Raw genomic sequence first — 21298 nt, 5'->3', positions numbered from 1 at the left:
CTTCGATCATCATAAACCCAAAAGAAGTTATGGCTTGATGAAAATGAAGGTACCACTGTCCGGACGATTGCTTAAGGCCATATATCGAACGATGAAGCTTGTAAACTTTTTGCTCTTAGCCTTTAACTATGAAACCTATCGGTTGCTTCATATAGATTTCTTCATCTAGTTCTCCATTGAGAAATGTTGTCTTTACTTCCATTTGATGTAATTCTAAGTCTAAATTTGCGACTATAGCTAGGATAAGGCATATGGAGGCAAACCTTATAACTGGTGAAAAAGTTTCCTCATAGTCTATACCTTCTTGTTGAGTATAGCCTTTTGCCACAAAGCGAGTCTTATACTTTTCAACGGATCCATCCGCCCTACGTTTGATCATGAAAATCCATTTATTTCCAATTGCTTTGTGTCGGGGTGGTAGATCAACCAAGTCTCAAATATGGTTTGCTCTCATAGACTCCATTTCATCTTCCAAAGCATTTTTTCATTCCTCCTTATCAAGAGATGAGAAAGCCTCTTCAACTGTCTTAGGCTCTGCATCATCTTGTGAAGCAACGATAAATGCTTCCCCTTCAATCTCAAAATGATAACGAGGACTGCTTGTACGATTACTTTTACGTAACTGAAGTCCTTGTGAATTCAATTCACTAGACGATGCAACACTTCCATTAGGTCAGTATGTTGAGGTAAATCATTATTTTCTTCATCAACATTAGTGGGTGTGTTATCGGGATTTTCCATCTCATATAATAGTAAATCCTTATCAATTTCACCTCTACTAGGAAAATCATTCTCTAAGAACGTGATATCTCGTGATTCCATTTTAGTCACATTTCCATCAGCCTATTCACCTATGAACACATACCGTTTGAAGTGCTCAGAGTATCTAATAAAGATACATTTCTTCCCTCTATGACCTAATTTTTCATATTTATGGGAAGAGTCATGAACATATCCTGCGCACCCCCAAGGTCGCAGCCTAGTTAAATCTGGTTTTCTACTAGTCCATAATTCATAAGGAGTGGAAGTGACCGACTTATAAGGCACACGGTAAAGTATATATGCAGTAGTTAATAACGCATATCTCCAAAAAGAGATCGGTAAATTTGCTCGTACCATCAAAGACCTAACCATTTCTAATGGGGTTCTATTCCTTCTCTCAGCAACCTCATTTTGTTGCGGGGTATAAGGAATAGTCAATTGCCTTTTGATACCTTTTTCATCACAAAGAGACTTGAATTGCTCAGATAGTACTCATGTCCGCGATCAGTTCTTAATATTTTTATTGTTTTGTTTAACCGATTCTCTACTAAACTCATATATTGTCTAAAGCAATCTAATGCTTCTTATTTATGAGAGATTAGAAAAACATAATTGAAGCACGTGAAGTCATCTATAAATGTAATGAAATATGAGGCTCCATGCCTCACCCTCACATTCAATGGACCACAAATATCAGAATGTACTAATTGCAATGGAAATTCAGCTCTAATTCCTTCACCAAATGATTTTCTAGTTGTTTTTCCCGCTAGACAATGTTCAATTGTGGGTAAATTGATATTAGCGATTGATCCTAAAAGGCATTCTCTAACTAATCTTTTCATTTTATCTAACCCAATGTGACCCAGTCTAGCATGCTAAACATTTATATTAATATTCACATTTTGAGAAGATACAATTAAAGAAAAAAAAATCATTTACATTAACATTGTACATATTGTTGTTAATGGAGAAAAGCACACTAGAAGTACTATAACTTTTGTACGGCGTTCACTTGAGTGTCATAACTTTCAAAACGTTCACTTAAGTGCCATAACTTTCAAAAATCGTTCACTTAAGTGCCATGTTGACATGGACGCCGGAAAAGCTGATGTGGCAGCCGGAAAGCTGAAATGGCACCCGAAAAAGTTACTTGTAGCACGCCGGAAAGCTAACATGGCATGCCGGAAAGGTTACTATAGCACTCAAGTGAACGATTTTAAAAAATTATGACACTTAAGTGAACGTTTTAAAAGTTATGGCACTCAAGTGAACGCCGTACACAAGTTATGACACTTTTAGTGTACTTTTCCCGTTGTTAATGTCTAAAACCATAAAACCATTTAGTACATAACCAGAACCATAATAAGCTATTCCAAATTTAATGTCAACACAATCGCCATGAAAATTTAAAACATAACCTAAGCCTAGAAGAACAATTATAGAGATCAAATTTCGCCGAATATCAGAAGCATAGAGGACATCATGTAGAAACAGACTTCGATCACCACGTAAATTTAATTTACATATGCCAACACCATTCACTTCAATTTTGGAGTTATTTCCAACATATATCCATCTTTTTCCCTGGCGGTATCCGACGATTCTTCACAAATGCTCCTCGATCTCTAGCTACATGGTCCGTAGCTCCGGAGTCTATAGTCCACATAGGATGTGATTCAACAACGATTGCAATGTTAGAAACAAAAGAATTACTTAAAGTAGTGGAGTAATCGGTTACCTTCTTTGGCTCAGAGCATTCACGAGTGAAATGACCCATCTTGCCACAATTGTAACAGATCATTTTGACCTTGCCCTTCTTCCTACGATACTTCTTTTCTTAGAGGGTTTTGGCTCTTTTGGAATGCATGATCAGTCTCCTTCCCTTTGTTGTTGAACTTATAGTTCTTTTTGCGATTAAAACTCGAAGCTTCGCATGAACTAGTTTCAACAACGTAAGCATGCGTAGAAGATTTAGCAACCTCTAGGTGCTCATTCTCTAACTCCAAATGACGCGTTAGATAATCAAAAGTTGTGATATTCTCATTATGCGTCATATTGATTTTCATATGCTCCCAACTTTCAAGAAGAGACCTAATAACAACCTGAACTTTTTGTTCATCGGTTAGGGTATGACCTGCTGTCTTGAGCTCTCGTATCATGTTTAACATCTCCCGAAGGTGTTGCCTCATATTTTGATTTTGGCGCTTTCGAAAGGTGTCAAACTTGATAGTGAGCCACATTAATTTGGTAGTAGATGTACCCCCAAACTTTTCTTTCGGAGCAGTCCAAATATCTTGAGCATTCTCAAGTCCTTCAAACTCACATATGAGATCATCCTACATACAACTCAAGAACGTGATGTGAGCAATGCTATTTTTCTTTTCCCAAGCTTGATAAGCTTCTAGATCTCTTCCGTGTTGAGCAGAATTTCCTTGCTCAGGTTGATCCATAGTGTGGTTGAGGGTTTCCAAAACCTCTTGTTCTTAAAGGATGTCTTGAACCTTTCGGTGCCAAATGTCATAATTATCACTGTTCAGTTTTTCACCCTTATTGAGGTCAACCACAATGGTCTTAGATGCAGAAGCCATAGTTAATGACAATTCTATATTGATAGAATAAGCACGGAATTAATACTAGCACATCTTTCACATTAACACATATAATTAATTTTGTAACAAAGAGCAACCTAAATAAATGATAATTCGACAAAAGACACCGAAACGAAAGTTCAATATGTTCCCAATCAACTTCTGTATATTGTCTCACTATCATGCATTTAGTTCAATTCGCCCAAAATTTATGTTCTAGGTGAGAATTCCATCGAATTCTACCAATCTACGAACTCCCACTGGAAAAAATAATCAAGACACATGATCCATTGATCATTTATCTCTTAATCATACGGGCATAGCATAATACATGCAATTCACGCATTGATCATAATCAAACGCAAAATGTAAGAAAACATAATCTCCTACCATTGTTCGAGTTTGCTTTGAATTCTAATTACAAGCACGTAAACTCTTATACATACCCTCTATGTACCATGCAATAAATTATCATAAAGTGGTGATTTACATGTAAGCAATATTCTGCATTTTCAAAACCACATGAAAAAATAAATAAAAATGCAAAAAAGACCAAAAATTACATGCGTTTAGGGTTTCATATGCATTTTTATAACTTTAAAAATATCAAATATGTAAAATAAATATATCACAATATAGAACTTTTCAATAGGAACACGCAAGTACCAAGAACGCCCCGATCGGAGTTCGTATGTGCTCACACGCGCTTTTTAAAAATTGGTGCATGCGCGGTGGTCAACGGTCAACATTTGGCCGATAGATAGTCAATTGAGTCAAAAACAAGTCGGTTCAAATAGTTCGGGTCAGAATCGGGCAAAGTCAACGGTTCGGTTCGGATCCCAACCGGTCAAGGGAAAATCAGATCGGGTCAGAACAGCATGGATCAACGAGTGGTCCGAAACCAAGTCGAACCAAGGGGTCGGGCCAGAACCGGGTCGAGCAAAACAGGTCTGGCTAGTTTGTCGCGCTGTTTCAGTAGCGCATGAATCTCACGCGCAGATGCCGTCACAGCTCATGAAGGTGTGTGCCACCACTTCCGACGGCCGTTCAAGGCATGCGACCACTCGTTTTTCTCGTGTCGACGAGACGAGTCCAATGATATGATCAAAATTAACTTTTATTGGATAAAATTTCGCGCACATGCGACGTTTCGCTGCGACACTCGGCGGTCGATGCTGTAGGAGCGCGTGCGGCTTCATACGGCCTCCTCCGGAGTCATGCGACCACTGTTTTTCTCGTCTCGACGAGACGAGTATCACTATGTGTTCAAAAGTGTTTTTCGTCAAATGAATAATTTGCAAAGTACACCAAACATAATGGTCCACAACCCTAGACTTGCCTTGATACCCCGTTCGTATTCGACGATTTATTCAAAAATCAGCATAGTAATCAAGCCAAAACTCGACGGAAACAAGGTATGGATTTTAACCTGGGCTCTAATACGAATGTTGGATTTTAACATCGAGAAATTCTACTAACCACTATCGATGTTTCATTGCGAAATTTGCCCAAGAACTTCGTTGAATCTCCGATGCGTGCGGAAAGTATTCTTATTTCACAACGTAAATGTAAATCGATTCTCAAAGTAACTATTTTTTTGCCTTTAGTGGGAGTGTTTGTTCTTGAGAGTGCAGTAGGAAGAACGTATGTTAGTTTTCTGTACGAACGTTCATTTTCTCTCATACCTTTTCAAAGTCATCTATCCCTATTATAGATAAAAAGGTGTCCATTCGAAAAGCACCTCTTCGTGGGGTCCTCTTAAACACACCTCTTCATGTACATATCAAACGCACCTCTTCATGGGCGTATTATTATAAATTTAGTTAAACAAATCTTCTTCTTCTTCGTCATCAACCTCTGCGTCTACGTCTTCATTGACAGAAGAATTCCAGCTGAGAAAAATATGCTCCTGCTTCCGCATCTCTCTCTCTCTCTCTCTCTCTCTCTCTCTCTCTCTCTCTCTCTCTCTCTCTCTCTCTCTCTCTCTCTCTCTCTCTCTCTCTCTCTTTGAAAGCTTATTTTTTAAATTATTTTAAGTTAAAATTATGTTAAAAATTAGAATTGGACCGAAACAGCATAGCCACGTAGGAGAGTGAAAATATTAAAAAATCGCGTCAGCATATTCCATTAGTTAAAGTGGATGGAGTTAACAGAAAGACTCAATTGTACCAAATTGATAAGTGTTAGGAATTGTTGTATTTTGTTCAAGTTTTATGACTCAATTATACTTTTATTATAATTTTAGGACTTATAGTGAACATATCCCAAAAATCAACTTTTACTTTGAGTCCCAAATGTGTCCCATTAACCAACCATCCTAAATCACCTCCTTAAGTGGCATTTTCACGTCACAGCTATACTTTTCATCTCTCGTGCTCAGAGAGTTTGCCTTCGAGAAACTCAAACAACTTGTGCTAGGGAGTTTTCAATCTCTCGATTGTCAAAGAAAAAATTTGAAATGGAGGATTAATTTAAATATATTTGCGGCTCAAGTAAAAATTAGTGATTTGTTATGAAAAAGAAAAATTTTATGATAGAATTGAGATTGGACGGTAGAATTGAAATAGATCTAAAATTGAGAATTTTTATGGGATAAAAAAAGTTTAGAGTAAAATTGCGACCGTAAACAAAATTAAGATAAAATTGGATTGTGCTTAATTTGTTTAGGATATTAGGCCGTTACTTTATCGGGAGCCTTCATCGGACGGTTCGCAATGCACCGCGATCCGGTCCTAGAGTAATCCCCATCTGCCGAGTTTTCACTGACTTTTTCATATTGACGATACCACGTGGCGCGATGGCTTGACTGAACCGTCCTAATCTCTTCCTCTCCCACCTCTTAAAATCTCCCAAACCCGGCACGCATCATCTCTTCAAAACCCTAGAGTCCATCGATTACATTACATCTCCTTCAAATCTGCCCCTTTCTCTTTCAGGCAATACCACGAACATCTCGCGAGCAAGACCCGTTTCGCCATCCTATGCAATAATGGCGACCCAGAACGACACGCCCAAATCCGGTTCCGGAACCAAAGGCGAAGCCCCGCCGCCGCAGTACAGCAAAGTGGCCCTGATCATCGGCATTGCCGGCCAGGTCGGGTCGTACCTCAGCGAGTTCTTGCTTGACAAAGGATACGAGGTCTACGGCATGAGCGTTCGCTCCTCCAACTTCAACACCCAACGGGTCGACCACATCTACATCAACCCCCGCAACTACGCCCACAATGCCCGGATGAAGCTTCGCTGCTCTATTCTCACCGACTCCTCTCTCTGTCTCCGCCGCTGGATTGACGCGATCTCCCCCGACGAGGTCTACAATCTCGCCGACCAGTACGAGGTGGCGGTCTCTCTCGAGACCCCTGAATACCCCGATATTGTCGCCACGGTTGCCTTCCGGCTTCTTGAGGCCGTGCGTTCCCACGTCTCCGTTACCGGCCGCAGTCACATCCGCTACTTCCAGTCTGGGTCTTCAGAGGTGTTCGGACCGCAGTCTGACAAATCTGGGTATTTGAGGATGAACGAGAAATCCCAGTTCCACCCTTGGTCCCTCTACGGCGTGTCCAAGTGCGCTGCGCACTGGTACACTGTGTACTACCGCGAGGCCCACGGGCTGTTCGCGTGCAACGGGATCCTGTTCAACCCCGAGTCCCCGAGGCAGGACTGGAACTTCGTGACCCGGAAGATAACGAGGGCTGTGGGGCGGATCAAGATGGGGCTACAGAGCAAGTTGTTCCTGGGGAATCTGTTGGCCTCCCGGGACTGGGGTTTCGCTGGGGACTACGTGGAGGCGATGTGGATGATGCTGCAGCAAGGAAAACCTGACGACTACGTGGTCGGGATGGGGGAGTCGCACACGGTGGACGAGATTATGATGACGGCGTTTGAGTATGTGGGGCTGGAATGGCGGGACTATGTGGTTTATGATAATGAGATACCGCTCAGGCCGGCGGGGGTCGACCAGTTGAGGGGAGATGCAACTAAGGCCAAGGAGGTGTTGGGTTGGAAGGCCAAGGTTGGGTTCGAGAAGTTGGTGGAGATGATGGTGGACGAGGATATTGAATTGGCTAAGAGAGAGAAGGTTCTTGTTGACACTGGGTACATTGATGTCTGCAACAGCCGGGTATTAGGTACTTCTTATCTCTCGCTGCTCTGTTTGTTAACCCAGTGCTCTTTCTTTGGTTGTTTGTTGGAAGTGTTTGAGATGTTATTGGGATAGATATGAGTTCTTTACCAGTTAAATGTCTGTCTTGTTGGGTAGATCAATGAGCTCAAATGTCTGTTGGATTTGTGGTAACTTACCCTATTCATTCGCTTTCATTTGGTACATTTAGATTCTTTCATCTTCCTTGGTTTGCCTCATTTGAAGTTGCTATTACTTTCTTTAGATCTGCTTAAGTTCTGGAGGTAGAGTGCAATATGTTGTGGACAAGAAAGAGAATGGACCAACCTGTTCAATTAGTACGTTTTTAGAGTTTTTCGTCTTCCTTACTGGAATGAGCTGAGAAAGTGTTATGTCATGATAACCTGTAACTTCAAGCTTTGTCTTCCTCGTTCCTAAATTTCTTAGTTACTTCTTGGCCTTTCACCGATTCTTCCTTTTCTGACGAAGAAGTCAAGTTATGCTATGGGGTCTAATTGCACAGATATGCAGTACCTGGAATAGTTTTCATTGGAATGAATCTGATCATATTAACTGTTGGGGACAGTGTAGGAGAAACTACCAATGTGCTCTTGTACTTGGAATAGTTTTTGGCTGGCCTTGATCTATATTTAGTGTCGGGGACAGCATAATAAAAGATGAATGTGTTCTTGTACTAAAAATCAAAGTGACGCGAACGAGAATGCAAAATCCAAAGAAAGGCAACATCAGTTTGTAGCATGACGAAGATTCGCAATATAATCTCACAAACTCTTGCCAATGCTGCAGGTCCTTTTAGGATACGATGCCAGATGAAGAAGACTTTCGAGGAAGCGAGGTTTACGCGCTCAAGCTCGGCGAGCTCCATCTCGGCAACATCAGCAAAACTGGATGATCTTTGGTCTCGTCTCCTTGACATAGAGATAGATGATACAAGTATATGATAAATGCTTTGCTTGGGATTCGGACTTATTCGGAGCATGTGGCCATGATTTGAGGAAACATTCATCTGTCAACAACTTTTGGATACTTTGTTGGGATGTTTCTGGTGACAAAAGCGATAGGTTAATCAAGCGGACTCGGATTCTTCTGCACTCTTCTTTAATTCTAACTTCTTGTCGTCGGCTAATGTTGTTCCCAGAAGGGGAAAACAGAAACCGCAATGAACGTTGGGCACGCGTCGTTTGCTTGCTTTGTTTATGATTAGCCCTGACACATCTGCTTGAGGCTGCGTTTGTTGGTATCGTGAACATGGATGAGTTGGATAGAACAGCATGCTCGAGAAGAAGAGTGTGCTTGAACGAGTGACGAAAACGAAGACAAAGATGGAACAGTGAAGACGAAGACGAATGAGCCTTTATTATTTTCAATTTCAAACGTGTGCTAATTGAAGCAATAAATAAGAAGACAAATTTGAGGTGGCAGCGATTCAAGTGAAAAATAATAAAATAAAATAAAATAAAATAAAAAGAGAAGTATAAGTTTTCACTTGGACTGATCACGTCACTTAGGTTCTTTTGCGTTTCATAAAATTTGATGGAATCTAATGTATGGTATATAAATGTGGCATTAATGTGTATCGGTTTGGATTTTTTTTTCACAAAAAAAGTCAATACTTATTATTTAGTATTGATTTGGATCTCTTTATTATGGGTGATTCCAATTCAATTTACAATTTTTTATATTAATATATTATCCAGAATAAAGCAAATGTTTGATATGCTATGTCCGAGAATATAAATGAACTAGCAAAAATGTTTTCTTTTTTGACGAAACTGTTTAGGTCTAGGTTGTTGCTATTAATGTTGACATATTTTATTGACCCGTTTTTCGAGCAATATAAGAGATTAAAATTATTTCTTTGAAATTATTGAGTTTTTTTGCACAGCAAACGCACCACAAGTCCCAAATTATTATTTTCGAAGAAAAGATTGTTTAGTTTTTTTTTAAGTTGCTTGAAAAATATGAAAATCCAATGTTGTCTTATCTAAACAGAAGGATCCGAAAAAAAAAATTAAAAGAATTTGCTTTTAGAAAATTTTTTTTTTTTGGTAATCAGTAGCGAGAGTATCCACATACGGACAAAAGAGATCATGAATATAAAAACTTTAGGGCAACATTTAAAAAAAAAAAAAGCTTCATATCGGTTATCAAAACGATAATAACCATATACTTCAATACAATGAATATATTTATGGAAGTTAATAATATCAATATGATAATCATACCATCTCAATTTTATTTCATGTTGAGAAAAGAGTTTATTTATATCATTACTGTAATGAAATCTTGGTATCTTTCACATGTTCAAAATTTCATTTAACTTTCATATCTTGAGTCTTGCTTGTTCTACAATATTCTTTTCCCGAATTACCTTTAAATCTATAGATATTATCTTATATTTTTATCTTTTTCAAATTCATGTTTAGATGCTCTTTATTGATAAGGGAGTGAAAATACTATGTAATTTTTTTGGCTCTTTTCCTTTAAAGAAGGAAGCAAGAGATATCCATCTAAAGTTGTCACACCGCAATTTCCATAAGAATAGGATAATCACACGGCCATTTTTTCTCATAAAGGATGCAGCCTCAAAGTGTGACCCTGCTCAACCCGATATATATATACACGTTCACATATAGATGATAAAAAGGTCATGCGGTTACGGTGACAGATTCCTCCTCATTCTTTTTGTTCCCCCCTCATGATCACATGTACTAGTTGCATCCGCCAGACTTCTCTAAACAGCAGCGCCATATTTGGACAACCTACCAATAACCAAGGTTGGCAAGTCAAAGTTGACATTATCTATGAGCTGGAAAATCTTCTACTTATTGAAAAAGGCACATACGTACGTGTTTACTCAAATTGATCGACCTAATCGAATTTTCTCCTAGTCATTGTTTTATGATACTTATAAAAGCAAAACGCATTCAATTAAATAAGGATGAAGTTAAGATGTATATTTAACCTTTCTATCGGTATCTATCAATTGACCACGTTTCAAAATATGAACATGGGGGTTGAAAATAGTATCAAAAGAAGTCAAATGAACTTTTGCTTTATAGTCTAAGTTCGCCATGAGATAGTCCCAAACTATTTCGACAATAGTCTTGTTCAAGAACATGAGGATAATTGTCCAAAAAGTATTTAATTTATTGTATGGCCGCCAATTAATCATAATCCTTTCAATTATGCCAATTCAATTCTAAATATTTTGATGATTAGCCAATATAGTGCTAAACATTTTAATTATGTTAATTTAGTCGTAAACCTTTTAAAGTTTTGCCAATTTAGCCCTAAACATATCCATCAAAAAGATCTGTTTAAGAAGCTCATCAACTATATACAACTTATACCCAAAAACCCTCTATCAAAGTCCCGCTAACGAAATGCTAGCATCCCGCTTGTGGGTCGCCGAAGAACCCGAAAAGCAGGTAAGATGAAAGGAGTGAGCTAACGCAACTTAACGAGTAATATAATTCTTCTAAGCGAATCAAACAATCACTATGCACATTTATGAAAATGATATCATCACTTTCAAGTTCAACCCAATATATGATATATGTGAAGTATCATAAGTAAATGATATCTTCCCAGCAATTTTTTTTACGTATAGGATCGACAACAATAATAGTTTACAATCATAAATCAATGGTCATTGGTCAATCCATTGAGTGATCTCAAACCAATTATCAATGGTCAATCCAGTAATTAGTCTCAATCAAGGCAAAAGTCAATGCAATGAACATATTTACGGAAGTTAATAATATCAATATGATAATCATACCATCTCAATTTTATTTCATGTCGAGAAAAGAGTTTATTTACATCATAATTGTAACCAAATCTCAATATCTTTCACATGTTCAAAATTTCATTTAAATTTCATATCTTGAGTCTTGCTTGTTCTACAATATTCTTTTCCTAAATTACCTTTAAATCTAGGGTTAATACCACGGAAAATTCTAAACCGATACATCCGTGATAAATTTACGCCAAATTATTTTTTTGACCACAAAAAACCCTAAACTTGTACACTTGTGATAAATTTACCCCAAACTGATACACTTATAACAAATATACCCCTCCGTTAGTTTTTGTTAAATTTAACCGTCAAATTGCTGAGTCTAATGACATGTAACAGTTGGCGGATATATCGGTTTGGGATTTTTGCCCTCTGTTTGTCATAGGCTTATCAATTTGGGATTTTTAGTTATATTAACTCAATTTAATGGAGGGTAAATTTATCTCATGTGTATGAGCTTGGGGTATTTCGTGGTCAAAAGAATTAATTTAGGATAAATTTGTCCCAAATATACAAGTTTAGGGTTTTTGGTGTCTTAAATTAGATTGGATAGCTCGACGGAAAATCGAATTAGTGGTTGTGGAAAGTGACTCAAGATACTTTCTATACGGACTTAGGAAAGTCTCTAAGTCCTCGGTATCCAATAACAATTCGATGAAAAATTGACTTTTTTACAAAATTGAAATGAAAAAAGAAATTATTTCTTTTTAACAAAATAAACCCTAGACAAGAATGGAATATGTGGTTCTCCGATTATTTCACAGAGACAATCCTTAGGCGGTAAGAATTACAAAAAAAATATTTTGAGGTAAATTTGTCACGAGTATACCAGTTTGGAATTTTTTGTGGTCAAAAAAATAATTTATGGTAAAATTATCATAAATGTACCAGTTCAAGATTTTTTTTTATGGTATTAACCCTTAAATCAATAGATATTATCATATATTTTTATCTTTTTCAAATTCACGTTCAGATGCTCTTTATTGACAAGGGAGTAACATATCTATGTAATTTATTTAGCTCTTTTCCGTTAAAGAAGGAAGCGAGAGGCATCCTTCCAAAGTAATCCGTAATAAGGCAATTTCACGTGAAAAATAACATGAGCCGACCTAAAAATGAAGGAAGCGCAGCACCCGCAGTGGTCTTGTTTTCATGGGTGACCTTGAATTTGTCCGAAATGGCCTCAGATCCTCACCATTTGCTGTGATGTCGAGATTAGAGGTGCTTTTGGCTTTGATTTTAATGGGGATTATGCAACCTCTAATCAAATGCTGAGCAATTAAGACCGTGGTGTGACATGAGGACACAATGGATCGATCGGTCGGGTTCAATTGCGTGACCCCTCAGACCACGTGGGGGAAAGCGATGGGCACAAAATCGGGGGTGATGTGGTCAACGGCAGGAGCTAAAGCTGTGATGCGATTGGGCAACGAAATTGTCGCCCAAAGTTCTTAAGATCTTTCTTTTCCTATGCTTTTGCCCACCAAGTAACAAAAAAGTTACTGGAAACATAATATTATTAAATTCTAGAAAACGTGGACATTTAAATGTCCATTATTATTTGACCAAAAAAAAAAAGTCCATAATTGACGGTAAAGTCAAATTCTCGAAAATTGCGAGACTAAATTTAATTATTAAATGAGGCCTCGTATTTGTAAATACTTTTGAAAAAAATTGTCCAAACAATCCTAAATCTATATTTTAATATATAAAAAACCCTAAATATATTGTACAGTATCAATTTCACCAATTTAGTCCTCAACCTTTGCGCAATATTCCAATACCATCCTTTAGGCTAATTTTCACCTAAAATTGGTAACATGTCGATGTGCCACGTAAAAAGCTCGCAAATGAATGGACTACCAAGCTAGTGATTTCGGATGAAAATTGGCCAGGAGGCTTATGTTGCAATTTCGCTCAAAAGTTTAGGACTGAATTGATAAGATTGAAAAAACTTAAGACTAAATTAACATCCATGCAATAATTTCAAGACTGATTGAGTAATTTTCTCCGTATTTCCAAATTGTTGAACTGGTTGTCTTATTCAAGCATCAATGAGCTAAGCAGTGATCTAAATTTTTCTAATGGACCACTCCAGAAAGACAGTAAAAAGAGAAAAGAAAGGCTAAGTCAAAGTCAATACATCAGATCTAGTTCATCAGTCCATAAGAAAGCATATTCTCCACTTCCTCTTGAACTTATAGGCCCTTTAATCTCCAGGCTAGTATATCCAGCAAATACAGGCAGTGATCCAGCTAAATCTTATACATTTGCCTTGATCTGTACAGAGAAAATATACGATTATCCAGTCCATGTAGCAAGCGAACCTTAATTTACTGCCCTGCAGTCCTTCCCAACCTCCTCTCCACCTGTGATGCTGCTCATCTTGATCATGGAATTGACAAACGCACCCGAAAGAGTGATGAGATCTTCCATAGAGACGCCTCTCTGGGAGCTCTGCTGGAGCTGAGAAATGTTAGAAAACTGGTGCTGGGAGTTGCGTCGTCTCGCTAGCCTTTGATGTTCTTCCATCCTTCCCTTCCTTGGGCACATCCCAAGGTACCAAGAAGCGCATATACATATACATATACATATACATATATTAGTAGTTGGACCACTGGACTTTTTTTAAGCATCAACAACGTAATATGCTGTTGCAAAAGAAAAGTTTCTTGTCGAGAAATTACAGCTAAACCGTTTCAGTGGGTATTGATTTAGCTTCCAATAGGGCGACTTCCGATAAGTCTTGTTTGATACTATTTAAGCACAGACTGTGTGGATAGGTATATGTCTATTAAAATGCCTGCGGCGCTAGCATACAATCCTTACAGCCGGCAGCTTAACACAGTCCTGTCAGGTGTCTACTGGATAGACCTGTGATGTAGTGAAATCTTTTCCAGGATAGAGAGCTGCATGGGGGCAATCCAAGACATTGCGTACGCAGCTCGGGATTGGACAGTAATCCTAGCACTTGGCCCTAAGATGTTTCCAAGACATTAGCGTTTAGGGCTTTAACTGGGTTAGGGTGGTCTTTCAGGATAACCTCAGTGACAAGCTATGATTGGAGCCACTGGTCAGTTGTGAAGAATCAGGAATATACACATAACAAAGTGGCCGAGGAGATGATCTTACCAGTACGAGGGAATCTCTAGCAGCTAGTGCCAAGATGTCCGCACATGAAACCACGCCGGGGAAAAAATCTTCCAAGTCCTTTTTAGCCTTGTCGCAATCCTGCATTTCTTTAAGAAGTCCGAACAGACAGAGAACCATCGACATGTTTGCTTACCCTTATGAAACAGTCATGAAAATGCATCCGCAGGAGAGAAGCTGGTACCGTTTTGTCCGAACAGACAGAGAACCATCGACATGTTTGCTTACCCTTATGAAACAGTCATGAAAATGCATCCGCAGGAGAGAAGCTGGTACCGTTTTGTCCTTCATTGCTGCATTCTTGACAGCATATGCGAAGGTCAACTCAGCATCGGGACAGGTCTTGTCCTAGTAATTGGAACTTAGTGAATAGCTTGTGTTCTACTTCCAGTCGGATGACTTCCAGCCAAGTGCCATTCTCTCTCAAGCGACAACTATGCGATAACCCGTCGTGAAGCTCTCTGACAAAGAAAAAGGGTAAAAAAAAGAACATGAATACTTGATGACAGGATAGACAAGCACTGGAAGCAATAAATCCGAGTCCTCAAAATTAATATTTCACAAGTTCCAATCATATCAATTCCAAGGAAAAATGACTGACACCAGGAAGAAGCCACACCGTGATTGCTGTTGCCAAACCTCGTTTTCATCTAGATTTTAGCATTGGACTAAACGTTCCTAGAAAAACAGAGTGGGGTTCCAGCTGTTCTTTGTGCACGCAGCAACCTGGTACGTTATTCCACAGGAAAGAGCTTCATGCAGCATTGGTTTTATTAGCTACAGGAAGAACTTAATACAGCACGGGTTATATCTGTATTTAATATCCAGCCTATCCTCGTAGGCCTTGCCAAGGCTTGTAGTTGATTTGATATGAAAGAGAAATCTGCAGTGATTTCTTTGATCTGCTAGCATAGAAAAGGACAAATCTGCACGAGGGCGAAGGGAGAAAACTGACTGCGAAAAAGCAGAAAAAGCACAAGGATGCAATCTGACTAACATAGAGAACTAGAAGAGGGGGACAACTTTTCATGGAAATAAGCAATAGAAATATTTCTGATGACCAGATACTCACGTCCGATTACATTCACATCTCCACTTTTGACTAGCGGAAGACAATATAAGTAGGAGCCCTGACGACAATATAAATATATATAAGAAAAACCTAGTTAGCATGTATTTTATAGGAAAAAACATACAGAAATATAGAAGAAACGTGACAGTCTACTTTTAAAAGTACCTGAACACATATTACTTCTATTGTATTGGTGACATAAAACCGATCTCCACCTTTCACGGTCATATTCAGAGCTGCAGTTCCGAAGCTACTCTAGTTTGGGCTGCACAAAGATTTGCGTTCAGCATCTCAAGGAAATAAAGTCATTGTATACAAGTCTGTCCATAGATGAGCTAACCTCAATTCATAGAAGTATTCAAGTGGAATACTGGAGTCCGGAGAATGTCGCTTTTCTTGGACTAAGGAATTAAACCGCGCAAAACAAGTACTCTGTAAACATGCCAAAGAGAGGCAGGTATGTCCATATGGTAGTCTGAAATAGAGCAGTAAAGAACATACAGTCTCCCCGGTAACATGTAAGCTGGGTCGTTCAATTATGTGAATGATGTACCAGAGTAAACAAATTTCACTAAATTCGACACCGTGAGCAGTTCCTCCCACATTTAGTTGAGTAAGGTAATGTGGTAAATAAAGGGCAGAAGAGAAATGCTGCAACCCAATGCCATGAGTTGGCGACATAAATCTAGGCCATACAACACGATAACTTTTCTTCCCACGGGGAAGCTTACTGTGATTGCCTAAGGTTGAATGGTGTCTCTCTTTGGTCTGAGCTGTCTTTGTCCCCAAAACTAATTCTCCCAATTCCATCAGGTCCAAAGCGCATTGAAAATGAATTTGAAGTAAGCCCTTCTTCAGCTAAAATGCCAGGAACAGATACGTTATTCATGCCAAAGCCCAGAGAGACCATTTGGCACAGCACCATCTAAGAAAGACCAGTTTGAATCTGACCACAACTACAAAAACAAGCATATCTAGCTCAGACATCAACTACCAAACTTCTGACAACTGGGAACCTAGTGAAAGAATGAAAAAAGTAATGCTAAAAACCAACAATAATGTTCTTCAAACTTCTTCTTGGCAATTTTTGGCTCAAATAGATCCAAAGCAAAAGCAACAACTTCACTGTTCTGGACAGTTAAAGAATGTCGAGGTTCACACAGTCTGTCCTATGGAACCTGGCAACAAGCACCAGCAAGGGCAAGTTGGTCAGTAGTGTTTCTCCTGTAACCAAACCGTAACAAAAAACTCGAGTTGGTTCCCCTAATTTGCTCAAATGGTGGTGGAAGACAGTATACCCACCCAAATGTGATTTTAGCATCGACAGCCATTGAATGATCGTCGTCTGTTGTCAAATGCAACACATCTTCCACCAAAATCCCAGTGGACAAAGTATAGTTAGAAAGATAATCAACCTGATAGTCGCAACTGTTGTCCGCATATTGAACTGTTGCAGGGTACTTCTGCACTTGTTGAGGATGCATTAGGGCTGTAAATGTTGAAATCCACAGTCTGGTCGACAAGGAGACTAACAAGAGAAACCTGTTAATTCTAGTCATCTATGTTAGACAAAGGACACAACGTAGACAGGCTAACTTCAATTCTTTTTCCTGTCTCTTCCATTTGTGAGAAAGTCTTTCCCGAAGTAGCTAAAGTTTTCATACCACAATAAAGGGCAAAAAACAAGAGCTCATGGACACGCTGGAACATAATGGATGTAGATATAAATGGAGGAATATCGTACAATTTTCAGTTTTTACCTCTGTCAAAAGGCTTTAGTTTCATGTCTTGCCCATATTCTAATAATCAATGACATAAGGGCACAATCAACAATATGGTATTTCAACGCTCAAGACCCTGCCTTTGGAATTGGATGTCAGATGATTGATTGGCGATGTCATGTTAATCATGGTAAGTTGTATATCATAATTCTACCCGTATTACTTGCTGTCACATTCAAACTTGTCAATCAACGGGCGGAGATGTGAACAATTATCCACTATATTAGCTTCTCCATGACACTAGTCTATGCATTGCATCAGGAGTTACTAGTACTACCCCCAACATGCGTCCACCCAAGATAACACATGAAGCTTGGACTCTTGTAACAAGGGACAGAGACGGAGCACTCCTAACCAGAAGGATAGCGGTCCAGATGATGTCTTGAGGGCCCATATGCAACTTTTGCAGTCACAGGGTAACCAGAACAGATCACTGCCAGTGTTTAGAGCCACCAAATAGGATAAACTCGGGATCCCGACCAAAACATTGGCATAGAGGAAACTGAAATGCCAAGAAAAAAGGCAGCATTTATCAAATTAAGTTGATCCACTCGAGCAAAACTTCGAAGATTCTGCCCTCTTTGGTTGTCAATAAACAGAACACAGTGTGAAATATCAAAATAAGAAAAATTAAGGGAAAATTCAGTTTCAAAGCTGAAAATAATTAAAAGAGAGATAGAGAGAAATTCAGCTGTCACTGGTTATGGCAGAAAAATAAATGAACAAAAAACAAGCCACGGGGGCAACGAAAGCAATCACAGATTATCCATACCAATGAAAAGACATTGAGCCGATCATCCTTATACGTAGGCATTGAGTAATCGAGCTGTCACAACTTTCGTCCGCGCTTCTGTCATGTTTCTTCACTTTCCAGAAGCAATCGCAGTCAATGAAAAAGGAGAAGTAGAGATCAACCCAGGAAAAAAAAAAAAAAAAACAGGAGTGGAGAGATAACACAATACGTACTATCCAAAGAGAAGGTGACAGAATCGTCTCGTTGCCGCTAGAGAAAGTCAGAACCGTCTGGTTATCGGACGACGACGCGAGCTGACGGCCGTGGATCGCACCGTCGCGCAGAGCCATGACCTCGTCGTACTCTCCAAGCTTCCCTTCTCTGCTAACCGATCGACCGCCAACACTCCCTTCATAGGATCTGAGAACCGGAGGTGCACACCGAACCCCAACGTCGCGAACCCTTAGCAGCCCCGCGACTCCGAGGCCAGAACCACAGCCAGCGAGACGAGCGCGGTCAAGAAGGCGGCGCGATCGGGAGCGGGCGGCGGCGTCGCCACGGATCAGGAGGGAGCGAGCGCGGCTGGATTGTAGGAGGTCGTCAGGAATGGTGCGAAATGGTCAGTCGAATAGAATCGGGAGGAGGAAGAGGAAGATGAAGAGACAGCTATATGACTTGCCATTTTAGTCAAAGACACAATCCCACGCACAACTCCTCCTCGGGCTCAAAATTATGTTTTTTGCACTTTGGCCCTCAATCTTCATGGGACTTCCCACTTGTCACCTCAAAAGATGCTTCCCGTTTCTACATCCGCACCATGTGAGAGGGCGAATGCAAAGAATAGCATAGAATTGAGTCGAGCAAGAACTTAGCATTCGAATCTCTCGCCGAACCCGGGCGGACCCGCATAGCCGAAGTTTGAATCAAGCTCACTAACTTCAAAAAAGAAAATATAATGGCAACAACAACTTAAGAAGTTCGATTACACCAAACACCCACCCCCTCCTCTCTCTCCCCCCCCCCCCCCCCGGTCCCCCACACCACCACCCCACCCCACACTCTCTCTCTCTCTCTCTCTCTCTCTCTCTCTCTCTCCAACCACCCAAACCCAAACCCTCCCAACCCAACCTTTTTTTGGGCTTAATTTGAAAAGTTGAAACTCAATAATAGTGAGCAACAACAACAAGAATTTAAAAAGTGAGGATGGAAATGCAAATGGGACATTATCTTCATTGGCAAGCTAGGTTAGGGAGGAAGTGTGGATCGTTAGCATTAGCCACAAGAAAAAAAAAAAAAAAGACGAGGCACGGACAAGTACCAAGATCATGGCCATCCATTTTATACTATAACGTTGCGAGGTCCTTTTTCAATTCGTTGCATATATTCAACCAAAAAGTAAAATAAAAAAATTTCATTGCACAAAAAATTGAAAGTTTCTCTAGCATATTGTTGTGTACTAACTAGTTCAATTAATGCCCACCAATAAATTTATTTCTATCATGGCGCATACACCTTTATCATATATCTATGCATGGTGTAGATCATCGGATATATCCTAATGCAAACTCATTTACCTACTTTCGTTATTTTAAGTTCGGGCTATCGAGAACGCATTTTTAATCGGTATGTCGTCGTCGAGCATCAACAGCCGGTAATGAGTTTAAAAAATAATAATAATAAAGAACCTAAAATTGCGGAGTTCAATAGAAAAAGTCTCCGCACCCTGAATTTCAGGCCTTCCATAGTGTGAGGCGTGGATAACTTTTGCTTCTCTTTTAGAGCTGCTAATCAGCCATAATCAATTGGCACAGAGCACGATGAAGAACTTTGGCTCCTTTTGTCTTTGATGATCTCAATTTGTCAAAGTCAAAAAGAGATAAAAAGGAGGCTTAAAAAAAATAATTTGTCGATTTTTCATCTCGCTAGTTCCGACCACGGCAGGGACGAAATTGAAAAGAAATTTTGGTTTAGACAATGACCATAGTAATTTGGTCAATCTTCGAATGGTACCATCATCGTGGAATCGGAATGCCACACGAGGCTCTGTGTGAGCGTGGGCTGAGTGTGGTACGAATGAGTGGACCCAAAACGGCTAAGGCACAGAGCATGAGTGAGGAGGTAGCCCAAGCTGAAGAGCTCTGTTATATGGCCATATTGAGACAATGGTGGTGGTGATGATGATGATGATGCCGCTGCTGCTGCATGTGAATTCTGATGATCGGTCTTCGTCGCTCCCGTCATGTCGGGGGGTCGCTAAATGCCCTGGCTGGATCGGGAGACATCATCTCGTTCGGTGTCTTCTTGAGGCGTTCGTTAGAATCTTTCATGTCATAGCCTGCATTAGAAGTTGAAAATCAATAATACGGTTGTGAATAGTCCGGTTGACCAGATCAGAGAGTATTGAAATTTGGGACGTTTTAAGTGAATGAAGGGATCCAAGAGCACGGACGGTTGAATTTCTTCAGCCCTAGAAGGAGCCTTCGGCGGTTGAACACAGTAGCTTGTCATGAAATTCTTTGAAAAAGAAAAGAGTTGCAGTAGCAAACGCGTGAGAATCGAATGAAGAGTGTGGATTGTATAAGCATGAAATTGGGATTTAGGTACTCCCAAGTCTCATAAAAAAGCTAATGACTAAGTTTCAGTTGTTTGCTTAATATTCATTAGACCTGTCAAACGACAGTGCAAGATTGAATGGAGAGAGCGAGTCATATAGGCAATTTATATCTAGTTTGACAGGTCTAAAGTTGAATGGCGATAGTGAGTCATCAGCCAATTTACACTCACTTCTGCATCCTTGACAATGGCAAGGCAGTAAACTGAGCTTCTTCTGCGAAACGGCGGGAAAGAAATGAAATGTCATGTTCGTTACGCTTCATGAAACATCTCTGGAACCATGTGCATAATCAAGCTCGCTACCCAAATAGAGATGACAACGGTAGGGACAGGAGACAATATTTGAAATTACCATTGTTTGCTATTAAATCGAAGTTTCATAAGAAAAGAAAGCTGTTAACATAGGTCGGATCCTAGCGTGGAAAAATGCTTTCCGACATGAATGATCGAATTGACTTCTCTTTCACTTTGTCAAGATTGGCTTGGTCTTCAGTGTACCAAAGTACAATATCAAATCGATTCCTATGGGCAAGCTACAAGCGCTGTCTGTCTTCATGGCCTCAATAAGACTCTGTATTCTACTGGCCAAATCCCTTTTGCAGCACGGAGTATACCTCAATCTAGTTTCGTTTCGGCTTTTGCCCCAGTTTCCCACT

The 21298-nt window shown here is 39.7% G+C and overlaps 1 protein-coding gene and 2 pseudogenes across 1 annotated transcript; 1 reads left to right on the top strand and 2 right to left on the bottom strand.

Annotated features, from left to right (window-relative positions):
* The first annotated feature begins 6170 nt into the window (after positions 1–6170).
* LOC115728630 (GDP-mannose 4,6 dehydratase 2-like) lies at positions 6171–7566 on the top strand. The gene has a single exon (XM_030658958.2). It carries the CDS (start codon positions 6340–6342, stop codon positions 7564–7566), a length of 1227 nt encoding a protein of 408 aa, XP_030514818.2. The 5' UTR covers positions 6171–6339.
* A 6055-nt stretch (positions 7567–13621) lies between these two features.
* On the bottom strand, positions 13622–16054 carry LOC115728629 (annotated as a pseudogene).
* Positions 16055–16153: 99 nt separating this feature from the next.
* Positions 16154–20270, bottom strand: LOC115728628 (annotated as a pseudogene).
* Between the last annotated feature and the right edge of the window lie 1028 nt (positions 20271–21298).

Source organism: Rhodamnia argentea, chromosome 8 (genome assembly GCF_020921035.1).
Source record: "Rhodamnia argentea isolate NSW1041297 chromosome 8, ASM2092103v1, whole genome shotgun sequence".
NCBI classification, from domain to species: Eukaryota; Viridiplantae; Streptophyta; class Magnoliopsida; order Myrtales; family Myrtaceae; genus Rhodamnia; species Rhodamnia argentea.
The sequence above is the reverse complement of the archived record's forward strand: the minus strand, read 5'-3'. Positions and strand labels throughout refer to the sequence as shown.